Here is a 17,612-nt window from a genome sequence, read left to right as displayed (position 1 = left end):
TGGGGAGCCTCATAATGTGATTTGGATCGAATTACGCGAGCCAACTTTATTTCACATCATTGAAAGCTGCACAAGAGCGAGAGATGACTCGTTTTTTTTCTCCGTAAAAAGTCACAAGTCGCGCACCTTTGTATCTCTCCACATGTGAATGGCGTTTTCGTCGCGACAGATTTATTAATATATATTTAAAAGAGCGATTTATATTTCAATGAATAGAGAAGAGACTCTATTCTCCGAGGGCCGCAGATGATTATCTCCCGTCGCACCAGGCAACAAAAGTCAAGCTTTTGAACGGCATTTTTCTGCTCTTTTTACCACCAACAATGAGAGTCTTTCCTCCAGAAGAAGAATTGAAAACCGCACCTGGTCTTTTCCTAAATTTGAAATATTTTATAAAAATTCCTCTTTTTTTTAAAAATATTTATTTAACTTTGGCTGATTGTGTGTTTTCGCTGTGCTCCATCCGAGGGTGAAACTTGTGGATTCGCTCCGCGTATCCATAATACAGCGGAGCTTACATGCTGGCTGCCTCGAGATAATGTAATGCATCGCTGGCCCCGCCCTGCAGTGATGTTTGATAAGGGCGGCCAATCACCGCCCGATCTCGCCTGCGCGCTCTCAAAAGGGTCAAGTCGCGATGCGCGGCCCGCCGAGAGGGGTTGGAATTACGCTCGGCAGCACTCCGAGCAGCCAGAGATGATCAAAACGCTCGCAGCCAGCAAAAGCAATACCGGTTCAAAAGGGCAATAAAAACCGTTAAAACCGGCAAATATCAAAATTATATCCAAACGATTAAAAATGTCAGAATTGAAAAGAGAATATAATGTAATTTTTTAATTATATTTTTAGTTGAATTTAAAGAATTTAATGGAAGCTTTAATAAAATTTATAAAACTTGGAAATATTGATTCAAATTTGAAATTATTATTATTTCAGAAGGTGCTCAAACCACGGTCTGATTAATTATGATGATGATTTTTCTATACATTAGCATTGGTTTGTATCTTTCAGTTCGAAAGAAAAATTTAAGTCATTAGAATTTTTGAAATTTAAAATTGTTTCTAATGGGAATTTTCTAAATTGACCTTTTATTCCAAATTTGCCACACCAAACTTTTTGAAATTAAAAGATTATTTTTCAAAAATTTTGATTTTCAACATAATCCACCCTCGGAGCAACATTTATACCGGTTTATCAAAAAGGGAGGCGCGAAACCGTCACCGCGGCGGCTGCCACAGGCAGTCACACGGTAATCCAAGCACTCGCACGAATAACACACGCGGCCAGCAGATTCGAGTTTGTTGTTACAATAATAGATAGGTGCGGATAATATCTGGCGCGCCGAACGAACGAGCGAACGAACGAACGAACGAACGAGTGGTGGGGACAGGGGTGCGATTTGGGCGAATCTGCGGCTGCATGGTGGTTATTCCTCGATCGGCCGGCGCCGCAGCCGTTCAGTGCAGCTGAATATTCATTCATTGCTTCCTTAATCCGTGCGAACGCGCAGTACGTGTGACATGTGACCCTTTCCGACCTAACCCTGGATCCCGCAGCAGTCGCCGCCGCCAACTTCGGACTGCTTTCGTCGTTTCGGCCGTCGCCAGCCATGGACCTCACCACGGCCTACAGATACAACCAAAACATGATGGAATATTACACTTGTGAGTCCAAACAAACCCACAATTGATATAAACAAAAAAATTTTAAAAAAATACATAAATTTTAAGGCATTTATAGTTTCAAGAGCTATTTAAATTTTAGCACGAAAAATTTGAATCAAAAGAGTCAGAGTTTTAGTTGAAAATGAAGCTGCGGTTTCCGTTTTGATTTTTGATTTGGCAAATTTTGCACACCACATTAAACATGCTGATATTCGCATTCACACAGATGCTCAATTTACAAAACCGCACCGTGCACAGATCCGAAAAGTGACAAGCGTATATGAAAATGTATGAGCTCGCGGTCCATTAAAGCATTAAAACGCAACCGCAAACCGAACCGCAGCAGAATTTGATTTCGGTCTACACGCATAAGCTGGCTGTGATTTACTTTGAAGATTTCAAACTCCGGCTGTTTCTTTCCAAATTTATAAACAATTAAATGTTTTAAAAACAATAACAAAACCTACAACTAAATATAATTCTAAATTTGTTGCAATAATTAGCGTTAATATTTGGGTTTTATAATTAAAGGCAATTTTTCCCCAAAAATTTATATTCAATATTAAAATTTAAAAGTTTATTTAAAAAATACGTGATTTTTTATAATTTTTCTTGTGTAAAACCAGATTTTTATAAAAAAAAAACTTATCAAAGCTTAGAGTTTTAAAATAATAATTTTTTTCTTTTTTTAAACCAATTTTATTTCAGAGATAAATTTATAACAATTAGTTTATTTTGCCTCTGAAATCCTGCTCAACAAAGCAAACATTTCGCATCAAGTGTCGTCGGCATTTGAATAGGCCACTCTAGCTGTGGACAAAGAGCTCCTCGTGCTCTTGAAAGAGAGGTTGCTCTTGTGATTCATTTGCCGAGAGATATTGGCCGAAATCTCTTTTTCTCTTTATCCGCAGCAGCAGCTTTTCTCGTGTGTCCGCCGCCGCCGCCGGGATCGGGGTATAAATTCAGCGCGCGCGCCACGTAAACTCTCCGAGGGTTTCCTTTTCATTTATAAATGAAATGCGCGCCGACCTGGCTCTGCTGGCAAAAAGCTGCTGCTGCTCTTATTGTTTGCGGCAACAATGACCACAGCAGCGGCACCACTTTTGTATATAAAACACGGCCCAGCTCAGTTTCAACTCGATTCAAAATTTTGTTCGTTTATATTGTATGGCGCACCCGAAAGTGACCAAAGTTCACTTTTTGATATGAAAGGGACGAGAAGTGAAAATTTTTATACTTTCAAATACAAAATGATATCCTAAATTATTATGTAGTTTTAAAAATTATAAATTAAAAATGAAAATATCCCAGAAAGTCTCTTTTTTAAATTGAACTTTTTCCAACTTATTGAACTGTCCAGGATATTTATTTAATGAAAATTAAATTTCCTACTTTACATTTTTGAACATTCTTGCAAGTATTGAGAAAAAGAAATTGAGTCAATAATTATGAAATATAAATTCAATCAAATTATATAGATAAGAATTTGAATTCAAAATATGAAACAACAACAAGTACACAATTTTTATTCCTTGGCTTTTCTTAATAATTATTTATCAAAGTAGAGGCGAAAGCAGCGTGAAATCTGTGGCCCGAGAGTGCGAATTGCAAACTGCGACGCGGTGGCGGCGGCACAAAAATAATGGAGCCGTAAATTAGGGGAGGCGCTGTTGTGCTGCAGGCATATGCGCTCTGTGCAGTTTATTATTGCATTATTATATTTTCTTTTTTAGTGCTCGGCCGCTTTAACACAATTATCATAATAGCAGAAAGATGCAAGCCAGCAGAAGAAACGCGATAAAAGCGACCCCAACTTTGTGTGTCGCGCGCGCGAGAATGGAATTATTCCATCAGCGCCTGCCGCGGCACCCCTGCCTCTGCAGACAAAAAGAAGAAGCCGAGTGCGCGGCGCACAAAGCACGCTGAGTTGCCTATTTTCGCTGTAATTCACACAACACGCAGATGCTCACAAATGTGCTTTGTTATGATTTCATGTGTGAATACGCTTAGATGAAGAGAGAGAAACTGCATCAAAAAGTCATCAAATATCTATTGCAGTGCGAGAGCCAAATCTGTTTCAAAATATAGTTTGATTGGGAAAGAAAAAATGTTTAAATTTGTAAATTTTTAAATTCTTTTATATAAAATTAAAAGAAAGTTCTCAAATTGGGAAGTTACTTCTGATAATTTTATTCAAGGAAATGATATGTTTAATTAACAAAAAATAGATTCTCCGAGTATTTTTTAAATTGGAATATAATAAATTTGTTCCCACAGAAATCAGAAATGACATTCATTTCAGTAAAAAATTTAATAATCATCATTAACTGCTGGAAACCTGCTGGAAAGAAGCCCTAAAAATTTAATAAGAGTTTGTGAATCAAATTTTTAATTTGATGATAATAATCAAAATCAGTCAGAAATTGCGCTGAAACATAATATTTTTTTCGATTATGAACTTATTATTGGCATAATCAAGTCTTAAATACAACAATAGATGCAGTTAATAGAAAACAATTGAGAATTTTAACCAGCATTGTTGTAACGAATTGATTTGACAGGTGCAAGCATCATCAACTAAAAATTGAAATTATTTATTTATTTAGATATTAATTTTATTGTCGTTTTTATAGGTTGATTCCATCAACTTCATTGAACTTCAAAAATGAGTTTTGAAAAATTAACATTGCTTTTAAATTTTTAGCTAGAAATCTGCCTAGCTTAATCAATGAGAATTTTAACAATATTTCATCACCGATTTAAGTTCCCTAAATATAATAGTCTTTTTTTTTTTTTTTGAAAATTAAAATTACATTATGATCTTTTGGGAAAAAATTCACACACTTTACACTTTTAATATAATTTGTGTAATAAAACCGGTCAAATCCATCAAGATGGGCAAATTTCCCCTTTGCTCAGTTAAATCCTCTGCAAATTGGCCAAAATCCGTAATCCAATTCGAGTTGTGCTGCCAAAATCCATTCACGATTGAAATCCAATCTCGGTTGGGCAGACGAATAACGCGATTTGCTTTTGTATTTGTCTCTCAATTCCTCTCTATCTCTGTCGGTGCCGCGATGTACAACCCGAATTCGATTAAAGCGCGGCAGCAAATCGCCACCAGCAGTGAAAAAGCACTCGAATATAAAATAAATCCCGTTTGACAGATTTTGCAATTCGGCCCCGCAAGTCCTTTCTCTGGGGGATGCGCCGCGTACGTTTTGAGTGCTGCTGGAACAAAACAGTTATTGTAGGGAGGCTGCGCCCTCGACCGCGCCGCCGAGTGATTGGGCGAGAAAGATTTTGTTACACTGGCACTTCCTTACAACCGGAGAGTAAGAAAAATGCTCTCTCCACCCGGCGCAATATCGATCTCGCTCCACTCCTCTCTCTCTCACTCGGCGTGTTTTATTGTCCGAAAAAGATTGCCCGGCGCCTATCCAAGCGGCTTAAATCTCCCTGATAAGTCGGCTCTTCCACTCTCTCAAGATCCTTCCGACACACCAGGTCCTTCGCGTAATTTATTGAAAAGGGCGAAAAGTTGCGATAAAAAATGTTTCCAAACTTCATTTGCATTTTAAAGTGGATTTATGCGAGGTAAAATTGGCAAATTTTATAGTATTTTTGTCTTTTCTTCTTCTTTTTTGTTTAAATTTACAGTTGCTACTATGAAATTTCAGCGATTTGAAAGACAGTTATTAATTATAATTCTTATACTTTTTTAAAATGACGTTGATCAAAATCGTCTTACATTTTGAAATAATTATGTGTTAAATTTTTTTTTTGTGGCAGGCTATTTTTTGTATATTTATATTTTTTTTTAATAACACATTTTTATGCAAATTGAAATTTCAAGGTTAAAAACTTCCAAAAGAGGTTAAGCTAGGTGAAAACATGTTTGTCATTTACTCAAATAGTTGATAAATTAATTATTTTTTACTGTTTTTAGGTGCATTTTTATGTGGTAAATATTAAAAAAATCTTGAGAGTGGTTTTTGAAGTTAAAATAAAACCTTGTCAGTTAATCAAAAAGGTGATTTGGAGAGATTCTAGAGCACAATTTTTTACTTTAAAGAAGGTAATTTCTGGGCTTGATTATAGAATTTAATTTTTATTTCTAACAGCTTTTAAAAGTTTCCATTCTTACTTGAAACCAGAAAATGGTCTTAAATTTCTAGAAATAAAACTTTCCAAAACGACAACAAAATCTTTAAAATGCAGGAAAATCTTTTCTTTTCTTCGTCTGAAACGTTTTCTTTTTTAAACAAATCAAGTTTTTCTTTAAATATTTCAGCCACTGTTGAATTTTGTTACCAAATAAGAGTTTTTTTATCACTTTGATTACCTATTTAATTAACCAATTCACCCTGCAATGAAATCAGTAACCACAAAAGCTCCTCTGATCGCACGCAAACACAAACTCTTAAACAGACCACTCAACTCTTCTCACATTCATAATCCGTCGGCAATAATAACGAAAAGCAGCAGAGCTTCGATTGAAATCCCCGAGCGAGCGGCCGACAAGACTCACCCCTCGGGGGTGCCACCCCCGGCCGGCCGCTCCTACTTGTTGTCATTGCATTACGGTTAATTGCAGATGAAACAATCGAGTATCGCGTCGGAGCAGTCGTGCCGAATTAAGAGGCCCCCCTGGTGACAACTCGCACCAGGCACACATATGGCCTCTGATTATATCAAAAGAGCATCAAAGTCCCGCGGGACTCGCCGCATGATGTTCTACTTTGGCCGTCTAACACTTCTAATGACCCTCGAACAGCCACTTTATTCAATCAATTATACAAGAGAAGTTTTCCCAAACAACATGTATAATCAAACAAGCTTTCCTGCCGGGTTAGGCAAACCGCTCGCCTTTGAGGTCGAGCGTGCTGCCCAAAGCACAAAATTTCAGGCGCTCTCGAAATCGTGAAACATCATAGGAAAAATTCACAACATATCGATAAAAATCGCTTTTGAAAGAAGTATAATTAAATTTATTAGATTTTTTATTGTATTTCTTATATTTTCTGCGTCAATTTTATTAAAATTATGCACTTTAAAATGATTAATTTTAAAAAAAGGTTCCTCAATGTTTTACTTATTAATTATAAAATTTTACGAAATTAGAACAATTCATCTATAACTGTTTTTTAATTTCAGAAAGTTATTCAACTCTCAATTATGAAATTATGCTGTGTAGAAGCTCGGAATAATTGAATATTTCCAGGGCCACGGCGCTCGCTTCGTAATTTCCTTTAGTATGAAAACTCAATTTTGCCGGCAGGGCCGCACAAAGTCAAAACAATATTCGCGTGATGCAATTGCAAAGAGAAAGGGCGCCGGCCTAATTGAATGAAATCTTAACAAATTACTCGAGTGTGCCGAGATTTGGCGGCGGCGGAAGCGCCTCAAGTCATAGCGATTCAATTCTCTCCGCAGGCCAAGGCCTTTGTGCTTTAATTATTTCGGATGAGACGACGAGGTGTGTGTTGTGCGTGCGCGGAGAGTTTGAGGAAGGTAAAAGCAGCAAACTCAAGGCGCCGCTTGAGAATTGCACATTGAAATTCAAGCCACGTGTGACTCGGGCGAGGCCTCGCGCGTAATTAGAACGCCCGCTAATGAGCCGCAACTTTACACTTATTCATGCCAAAATAATGTCATGTCTTTCAAGCCGAAAATTACTTAAATATCTTTAAACCAAAATTTTGAAAATAAATTAAATGATAAAGTTTATATAAAATGAGGGCTCAGTCACCGTTCAAAATGTTTTTCATTACAAAAGAACATCAATTAGTGTTTTTTTCAAACACGCTTAAAATTTTGTATTTCCGGTATTTCCTTTGAGTGATTGATGAAATTTTAAAATATCTTAATCTTATTTATAAATCTTTCAGCCTAATGCGTCAATTTAAATAATTTTTATGCCAGGTTTCTAGATTTTCTTGAAATTTGTCAGTCTTTTGAAATTTAAATCTATCTGGTTAATTTCTAATTTCATTTTAATTAAATTTGCACTTTGAATTGTTTCAGGCCACGGCGGTGTAAACCAGCTGGGCGGGGTGTTTGTCAACGGCAGACCTCTGCCGGACGTGGTCCGGCAGAGAATCGTCGAACTGGCGCACAATGGAGTCCGTCCCTGCGACATATCACGGCAGCTCAGAGTCTCCCACGGATGTGTCTCGAAAATACTATCGAGGTAGGAAATCTTTATTTAATTCCAACCCCTGTTACGAAACGAAAGCTAAACATTATGCTTGAAGTTGACTTTAAAGATTGCTCCATAACTGCATTTTATTTTAATAAATATATTTTCTTAAAGCAATACAATTTAATAATTCAGTTTAATGATTTCTGCATGAATTATAGTAAATTTATGTGGCCTAAATTGTCATTTTAAAAATTTAGTTTTTTGCTTCATCCAATCATACTAAATTGATTTCAGTGGGAGATAAAAATTAAAATTTTACCCTTAATAGAAACAAACAACTTTTTTATATGGTTTTATTAAAGTGATGTACCTTTTGGTATTTTCAATATGCAAACAAAAGAGCTTGATTGTTTTGTCCCCGTCACGTGCATAATGAACCCTCTAAAAGCTGCTTTATTTTTCGCTTATTTTTCCGCGGCGAGAGGGTCACCGACAGCGTCCGGCCGGCTTTTAAAAAGCCATAAATCAAATTACTGCGGCCGGATTTTTTTCCCCGACTGATGACGAAATTACACGATACGTCGCTTTGGAATAAATATATAAATTTTTTACACGGAAAGAGGTCAAAATAATAATAAATCGGCGGCATTTGCGAGTCGCGTGTCTCCCACGCACAAGGGGGAGGATTTTCGTCTCAACTTTATGATGGATGATGGGTTCATTATTGTTATGGGCGGCCACGTGGCTGCTTCGGCGGCTGCGGCAATTCCATTACGCGAGAGAGAGAGAGACTCATCGTAATGGCTAATAGATTATGATTTGCGGCCGGAAGTGGCGATTAGGCGAGCTCTCTCGCACTTCCGCCGATGTCTTACTCAACAAAAAAGAAGAAAAATTCGCCGGCTTTGGTTCTTTGCAATCCCGAGAGACTTGAATGTCAAACGCTGCCCTTTGCATGTTCATATTAAAATCTCTCTCTAGCTCGTTCATTGTGCGAGAGAGAGAGAGAGAGAAAGAGAGGCTCGCTGGGAGTATTACATTTTATCCTCTCCAGCGTGCATCTTACTCGCAGCTAACCTTTCGATTCGAGCGGCACCGCGAACAATTAAAATAGAAACTGATATATAGAGGCGCCTGCTGGCTTCGCGAGCCAACAAAGAGGCCTTTATTGGGCTATTTTCAGACACGACAACTCTCAGTATTAGATTGTCTGTGGGAAAATGCGACACGAAATTCTTATAAAACGCCCTTTAAATTAAGTTTTAAAAAAATAGATGAATTTGAAAGAAAAGTTAAATTTTCTTGTAAGAAACCAATTTACTTCAGAGTTAATTAAGATTTGCTAATGTCATAATTTGCAAAAAATTAGAGTTTTTTTTGTCAAAAGACGTTTCTGCGCATAATATCAGTTTATTTATATTAATTACTATATATTGATTTAATTTAATTTGGTTTAAAAATTAATGACGTCACCGATTTCAAGGCAAAGGTCAATTTTATTTTATTTAAAAATACCTGAATTCTTGAAGTGAAATATTCACTTGTAAATATATTCAAACAGTAGCAAATAGTTAAAATTGAAATTACGAAATAAAAAATTATAAACTTTTGCTAAGAAAATCTATTTTGAATCAGCATTGATGTTAAAATGAATTTAATAAGTTCATTTTAACAAAAAATAGAAACCAAATTTCTCCCGATTTCATTATTACGGAACAAACAACCAGAAAATTTATTCATATATTTTCAAATTCTGTCGATGCAACAAAAAATAGTGCTTTCAGTAATCGCATGATTGTACACAAAATTATTCCATATCTTTACTGGAACGAATGGTCGCATTATTAAATTTGGCCGACGATTCGACGTGTTTGGAAAGTCGAGGGGCAGCGAGCCGACTGACTTCTCTCTTCTTTCTCTCTCTTTCCGCGGTACAAAGGCAGCAGGATTCCGAGCCGCGTCCGGAAACAGGAAGGAGCTGCGGAAATCCACCAGCAGTGAGTCAAAAGCACATCGACTCTCTTTTTGCATCCCTCTCTAGGCTGAGCGCAGACCATTCATCCATTATTACGGCGGCATCTCTCGCTACTTTTATTTATATGCAACCAGCAACTCGCTCGCCCCTTCGCGCGCCGTCCCCTCGCCGACGATGCTCCCCAGCAAATAATAATAATAATGTAATAGATATAGAGAGAGAAAGAGCTGAGCTGCGGGGATGACAAAAAAAAAATAACGCTCAAAGTGAATCCACAAAAGAGGACCCTCTGTTTTAATAGCGCAGAGTGTCAAGCGCTGCTTCTTATCTCGAGTGCACCAATTATTGACACGCGTGATTCACACAAACACAGCAAACTTTCAGACATAAATTATTATTATTGTGTAATTGTTTTGTTGTGAAAGGTCAGGAGATGAAACTGACTGAAATTCTAAAATTAAACTACATTTATTAAAAAGAAAAATATTATCAATTTGGTTTCAATTTGTATTAAAATTTGAAAATCAAGAGAAGTTTTTATTACTGGAAAACAAATAAATATAAAATTTAAATTAAAAAACTAACCTTTTTTGTTATAATTCTGAATTTTCTTGCAAGTAAAACAATAATTTGAAAGAAAAAACAGGTCGTTCTCTCTGTGAGTACCGCACCTATAAAAAGTGACTTTCACGACGACCTTCCGCACAACCATCGCAATTGTCTCACCTTCTCTCTCTCTCAAATGAAAGAGCTTGGGTTTCTCTGCCACGGACACAAAAGTGTGAAATCTGAATCCGAAATCTCGACACCGAATACAGACAACAAAAGTCAACCTGCTTCCGAGACAATAATTCCGTCTATTTTTTTTTCATTTCAAAGTCGACCGGGCATCAAAGCGGCGCGAAAAGTCCGAAACTTTTCTCTCGCCAACCTGCAGAGGAAGGAAATAAAGTATTTTTTTCCACAGCGGCCGCCGCGTTTGATATTCAAATGAGAGACATGCATAATTCCTCGTGAAATCCACACAACAATGCTGCAACAAAGAAGTACTCTTTGCGAATATACAAACGGCCGCGCATTTATTTATACATGAAACTCTCTGCAGGGCGCGTGCAATTTTCATTTTTCACATATCACACATACACATGTGCGCCGCGAACAATGCTTCTAATATGTGAAAATTATACGAGCAGAGAGCAGAGGAGACGCCAACAAAGAGAGATTGTTTTAAATAATAATAATGTGCGCTGACAAAAATGTAATTTTAAAACATCAGCAGCGCGCCGAGAGCAAAAACAACTTTTTCCAACGCGGCAAGAGTTGCTGTGCATTTTTATTTTTTCATAAAAACAAACTCGAACAAAGGGATGCTGATGGGGCTCGTAATTCATTTGCAGCGATTGTTGCAGGCGCAGTTTCCAACAAGTGAAAAACAAAAAATTGTATAAATAGAAAAGGACGCTCAGAAAAATAGGTTATTTTTCAAAAATAGATTAAATAATCTAGGTGATTTTTAGTTATTTTTTTTTAATACATTACCTAGAAAAGTTTCTTTTTTCAGCTATTAAGTATAGTTTTTTCTTTAATAAGGAATTCTAAAAGCTCAACTTTCACCAACAATATAGGTCTTAATTTAAAGAACATATAATATAGGAAAATAGCAGAAAAAATTAAAAATCATTCATTTTTTAAATAATAACAAGTTAATGACCATTATTAGAATATTTTAGTATTTACCAAATTTTTATTGATTCCACAAGAAACCCAGAGTTAAAATATTTAAATATGATCTTGTTTTTTTTTTATCATCAAAGTTACTGTGTTTTCAATGCTTTTTCTCGTTTAATAGGAATTTTTTAATCTGTATTTTGTTATTTATTTGATTATTTTTCTAAATTTACTATTTTGAGAAATCAAGAAAAACATTAAAACTAGAGGAATTTTGCAAAAATGTTTTGGAAGTTTTCTTTGTAGTTTCGGCAAATAATTCTCGTCAATTTCCATGTCAACATGGAAGCCGCACTCTAAAATAATAAAGTGGCCGCGAACGCTGAAATATTCATGTACTCGCCAAATTGCGAAAGAGAGATTCTCATAAATAATTTAGCGTGTGTGTGCGCCAAACTCACACACACAAAGAGAGCGAAAAACAGCGCTCCGTCGGCGGATATACACATTTCATGTATTTATATAAAATTCATGTGCATTTTCAGCACTCACGTTTGAAGCTTTCATAATATGCAGATGAAACATTTTGGAATTATTGCTGCGGCTGTGCGGCGGCGGCGGCGGCGACGGCGGCGGCGGCGGCGGCGGCGGCGGCGGTTTCAGCAAAAGTTTTGTGTTTGTGCCGCGCGTCTAAAAAGCCGCCGCAGGAGTGAATGCAGCACTTTGTCATTATATTTCGCCATACATTAGACATACATACCGTGGTACATATTACAGTGTCTCGCGCGCGCAGGAGCCCATTTGCGCTCAAATGCGACGCTGAAACATTGATGACTCTGCTGAGCGGCTTTGAAGCTTTCGCTCGCTCGCTCGCTCATAAGTTGACAAATTGCATTTGCTGCCATGAAATGCGGCCGTGGCTTCACTTTGAGGAAATGGGCTCCGACTTTTGGCAATCGCGCTCCTCCGACTATTTTCGGCGCACTCGAAAGCTTCATTTGATGACTTCGCGATGGCGGCGGATTTAGTCGAAATTCTCTAAACAAGCTCAAAATCAGATCAGTTTCATTCATTAGTAAGAAAATTTTATTTGATTTATTAAAGAAAAATCATTTGTGGGAATAAAATATCAAAATTAACAGAAGTAATAATTGAAATTCCTACCATTTACACAGAAAATTAGCTTTAAAAGTGAGCAAAATGTCCCCTAAAAGGATTAGAACAATATTTAATTAGATTTCATTCAATTAAAAACATCTCTTCAAAATCCAGCATTTAGTTGGTTTAAAATATTTGCATTGAGGTTGGATAAATTGCATTAAATTTATTTACTATTTTAAATATAATTTAATTTAATATTTGCAAATTTCAACGCATTACCATGGTTACAATTTTTTATATTTCAGAATGAAAAAATAATTTAAAATCTGGTAACAGATCATTTTAGTTTAAAATTGTTTGCAATTTATTCAAATCCATGAAAAATTGACGGTTTTAAAGAATTCTCATTGATAAATTGATCTTCTTTCAACAATAGGAGCCATTTTTTGGCATTTATTGGAAAACATTTGGACTATGTCATAACGGAGTCCAGAAGTGATTCTCGAACATAAATTTTTATTAAAAAAAAAAAAAAAATTAGTTAAATTACAACAAAATTGTTAAAACTATGTCTCCTTGCCTAGATTGTTCTTCAACAAAAGTTTTCAATGCATTATTTGGATATTTTATTTATTTATTGAAGATTGACCAGCTTCAAAATTTTCAAATTAACCAAACAAGCTGAAATTTTTTTCCTCAGATTTTCAAAACCTTTTCGCTTTTGATAAAAATTGTCTCTAATTGCAGATACTACGAGACGGGGAGCTTCAAAGCAGGTGTGATCGGCGGCAGCAAACCGAAAGTGGCGACGCCACCGGTGGTGGACGCGATCGCCAACTACAAGCGCGAGAACCCGACCATGTTCGCGTGGGAGATCCGCGACCGGCTCCTCGCCGAGGGAATCTGCTCGCAAGACAACGTGCCCAGCGTCAGCTCCATCAACCGGTGAGTCCGAACAAAGAAAAACAATCATCGCTGCAGCTTCCCAAAGGATCGAGAGCGAGATTTTATAGTCCATTTGTTGGGAAGAAGCATTCCCGCGGGAGGTCGTGCGCGAGGGCCGAGGAGGCAGGTCGACCCCTTTTATACATAATCGAGCAATAAAAATGCACTCGGCGTGATTGCGCTTTTGATATCATAATTAATCGGCCGCTGATGGACTGGCCCCGCGGGGGCCGCTTTTAATTTGGCGACAATAATAAAACAAGGAGGGAGGGAGACGATGGCGGTACAGATTTCAATGCTCGGCGCGGCTCTCCCCAGAGGCCGACGGGCAAATATCAAAGAGCAGATGGTCCCTAGCTCTGTAATGCATACCCCGGTCGCGTGGAATTCCCCAAAGGCCGAAATTGAATCGCGCGTTATTTCAGCATTTTATTTAAAATCGCGCGCAGTTCGAGAGAAAAAGTCTTATGGTTCCGAAAAAGACAGAGATAGCTGCAGAGACAAAACTTTATTGTGCTCTCCACGTCACGCCTCCTGATTTTCTTTTCTCCTCCTCCGCTCTCTGCTGGGATAAAGTTTTGCGCAACTTTTGACTCCACTTTATCAAGGAAACTTAGGTACCTCTTCTCTCGCCGCGCCAAAACAAACTTTCTTTCTTTCACAATGGCAAAAACGACGAGCGAGCGTGCAGGGAAATAAAAGAAAAGTTGGAAGAGAATAATTATTGCTCGCAGGCAGAGCTGGCTCGAGAGCAGGGATGCTTTCCGCGAAATGGATACTCGGGGCTCCTCTTCGGCAAGTTCAATATTTGATGTTGCTACTTTTCCAGCGTGCGCCGGCACTTTTTTTGGGCAACGCCTCCGAAATAGCCGCCGGGCGTGTACATGTTGCTACCGCATTCACTAAATCTGACCACAAAAGCCAATATTGACTGCCGAGTCGCTTTTTTGCCGCCCGACAAATCCCAAACCACTGCCAATTTTTTCTATCAAACCAAACTTGAAAGCAAAAAGTAAGTTTTGCAAACTATAAATTTCTGAAATTTAAATTTTTTTACTCCTGAAACTCTAAACTTGCAAATTTCAGTTCAGTTGAGTGAATTTATATTTTAAATTTGTTTTTTTAACATTAATTTGGATATATTTGGCTTCAATTTGAACCCAATGAACAATTTCTTGTAATTAAAAGAAGGTGAAATTCTTAGCTTAAAACTTCCAAATCAATCAAGTATAATTTATTTCCTTAAAAAAAAAACACAATTTTTAATATTCTCAATTTGATTATAATTATTTTTGTATTATTACAAAATGTTCAATATCTGTATTGCAATTTGATTCCTTTTTGCGACAAATTTGCCGGTCGATTGGTTTGGTGGGATTCGTGCGACGATTTCTTTCGGCGAAAAGATTCTTGCGGAGCCGCGGGAGGGCGAGAGCCATAAGGCTTGTGTGTGGATGGTTGCGCTGGCTGTGGAGCGTATCCAAGCTTACGAGAGCGCGCAGCCAGTGATGCCTTTGAGGTAACAGAAAAATAACCGGAAACTTATCTGCTACGTGCGGTTCTCGTATTGATCCAGAAAGAGATATCTCGCGCGCGGCGGCGGCGGCTTCGTTCAGCTCGGCGATTTCACTGCTCCTTTCCCTCTGCGATTCGACAGGCGTAATATTCGCTTGTTTACCAAAGGCTCGCTTTGAAATGAGACCATTTTTCATCCTGATTTTGTATTCAAGTCTTTTTTAAAGAAAAATGGTAGTTATTGAAGAAAATTTAAATTTCTGAAATAAAAAAATTATCGAGAAAAAGAAAAGAAATTTATTAAATAAATATTAACAAAATCTTTTCATCTTGTTAAGAAGAAAATACAGAACAATTCAATTACAAAACCCACGCTTTTTTAACGCATTACTTGGAATTATTTTGGTCCATCAAAATTTTTTACAACCCTCTCACTATTTCCAAGAATCTTTATCTTTTAAAGTGTTATATTTTCTTGAAAATTTGGGCTTTTCCCGGCACTTTTCCGTTGCTAATCAAGCTGAGAGCAGGCGTCATCGCAGAGCGAAAGGCTTTATTTTATTTTGTGTTATTCTCGGTGGAGCGGCCTAATTGCGCCGAGTGCATTAGGCCCCCGTTCGTACGACGGTGCTCTCGTGTCATTTATGTGCGCTGACCACTTACACGTAATGACTTCATAAAAGCCCTGCCTGGGATTGTCTCTCTTGAATCCTGGCCGGTGCCGCAATAAAAGTGGCAGTGCAAAAAGCAGTGGCAAGATGAGACACTCTCGGACAACAATCAACATAAATCACCCCCGTGCGCTGGAAAAGCCGCCGGCATTATTGTTGTTGTTGGCCAACTATCGCGATTAAAAAACAGCAGAGAGAGAAAGAAAGAAAACGAGTAAGTGCACAACGAGAGTCGGTACACCAATAAAATGGAGCACACGGCACTTCTTTCTTTCAAGAAATAGAGAAAAGGTCTGGAAAAGTCGACAAGTATAAAAGAAATAATAAAACTAAAGCATGTTTGGGAGGAATAAATTCTTAATATCAATTGATAATTTTGGCATTCAAAATCATAAATAAGAGATAAGAATAAAAAAAAACGTAATTTCGGTAAAACAAAAGTTATTAAATCAAATAAATTTGATTTGAATAATGAAGCCTTTAAGTTGATGTAATTATTTTATTTAAAATATTTTGAGCTCTAGTTTTATATTCTGGAACCAACTGAAATTGACGTCTCGGATAAATAGTTGATAGTGTGCGAGCCATTTTAAAAATTAATTTCTCAATTAAATGTAAAAATATTAGTTTGTATTCCATTCTACAAAGTCAAGTTTTTCACGCACAGTTTCAATAAAACCACGTAAAATTCCTTGAAATTGACTTATTTAAAAAAGGAGCTTTAAAAATTATCAAAAAACAGACTAAAATGCTTTGCAGATTACTTAGAAATTTAAATATTTAAATTTCAGGTTTGCTCTTTGTATTTTTTTTGTTCATATCATAACTTGAAAGTTGGTAAAATGTCCTTCAAAATTATTCCATTATATTAACTAATTTTATCATTTTAAATAACTTATAATAGTTCTTGAGCGAATTAATAATTTCCTGAGTGGCTTGATGGGATTTCGGGAGATTTGGGCAGACTTAACGGATTACGGAGCAAAATGCAACCGCATCAATCTGGCATGCTGCGGTGCGGTGACACGGGGTCGAAATTGAGAGATGCGATGACAAGCAGATTCCGCGCTTGGATCAATCAATAAATATCTGGCCGGGCGGCGATAGAAGAGCATGTGTGCGGCGGACAAACAATCAGTATTACAGCGATCCATATCTATGCGCGCGCGTTCGTCAGCGATCCATCTCTGAGCGCTAACAATAATTGGCAAGGATACAACACACGGGATTAGAGGCTTTTGATTGGTTGTTAATGCACATTACATTGTACGTAGTGCAGCATACATCACAGGGGGTGCACTTTAAACAGAGCAGAGGCAGAGGCAGGGGGATAATTGGATTACAGTACAGCCTTCGGCATAAGTGCCTACAGAGGCAACAATATTATTCCTGCAGCTCGGAGCGAGCGAGCGAGCGCTGCCTGCTTTTACCCCTCTTTATGCATTATATCCCCATTTAATGTCATTGGCTCTCTGCTTTCAAGTGCCGCGCGCGACTCTCGCTCGGCGCCGCGCAAAGAGAGCTGCAGCCGCAATATTATAAGCTTGTTTTATGCTAATGCACACCCATATGCCTTTTATCTCTGCTCCAACCGCCGCCGCCGCCGCCGCCGCCGCCGGGGGTGGATTCGCATTTTAATTTTTAAAACAGCCCCGCTCACTCGCTCGCTCACCAAAGTCTCCTTTTGCGTTGCCGCGCACTTTGTGTGAATAACTCATCAAGCCACCATCAAAAAGCCAGCCGACCACGCTTTATTTCCCGCCGCACAAAACCCTTAGCTAATTTAGAGGGGCCGCGCGCTGCACTTAAAACAAATCTTCTTGCGGGAAACGGGATATCGCCTTCGCCGTCGAGCCCAGATCAGACGGATTTTTTAATTAGCAGAGGTCGCAGAAAAAGTTTACAAAAGAGCGCATCTCTCCGGTAAT

At 37.8% G+C, this 17,612-nt stretch overlaps 2 protein-coding genes across 6 annotated transcripts in view; one reads left to right on the top strand and one right to left on the bottom strand.

Moving 5' to 3' along the window:
- Positions 1 to 17,612, bottom strand: part of LOC132194035 (glucose dehydrogenase [FAD, quinone]-like) — a 158,111-nt gene that overhangs the window by 123,186 nt on the left and 17,313 nt on the right. The gene's annotated exons all lie outside the window — the stretch shown is intronic.
- LOC132194037 (paired box protein Pax-5) overlaps positions 1 to 17,612 on the top strand; it is a 53,746-nt gene that overhangs the window by 26,447 nt on the left and 9,687 nt on the right. For 4 of the 5 annotated variants that reach the window (XM_059615080.1, XM_059615078.1, XM_059615077.1 and 1 more), the window contains 2 exons: positions 7,692 to 7,857; positions 13,301 to 13,498. In XM_059615080.1, coding sequence (XP_059471063.1) covers positions 7,692 to 7,857; positions 13,301 to 13,498 — 364 coding nt within the window. Of the gene's footprint in view, positions 1 to 1,459; positions 1,665 to 7,691; positions 7,858 to 13,300; positions 13,499 to 17,612 lie in introns of those variants that run through there. The other variant, XM_059615079.1, reaches the window with a different exon arrangement.

Source organism: Neocloeon triangulifer, unplaced genomic scaffold (assembly GCF_031216515.1).
Source record: "Neocloeon triangulifer isolate White Clay Creek 2 clone unplaced genomic scaffold, ASM3121651v1 ptg000005l, whole genome shotgun sequence".
Taxonomy (NCBI): domain Eukaryota; kingdom Metazoa; phylum Arthropoda; class Insecta; order Ephemeroptera; family Baetidae; genus Neocloeon; species Neocloeon triangulifer.
The sequence above is the reverse complement of the archived record's forward strand: the minus strand, read 5'-3'. Positions and strand labels throughout refer to the sequence as shown.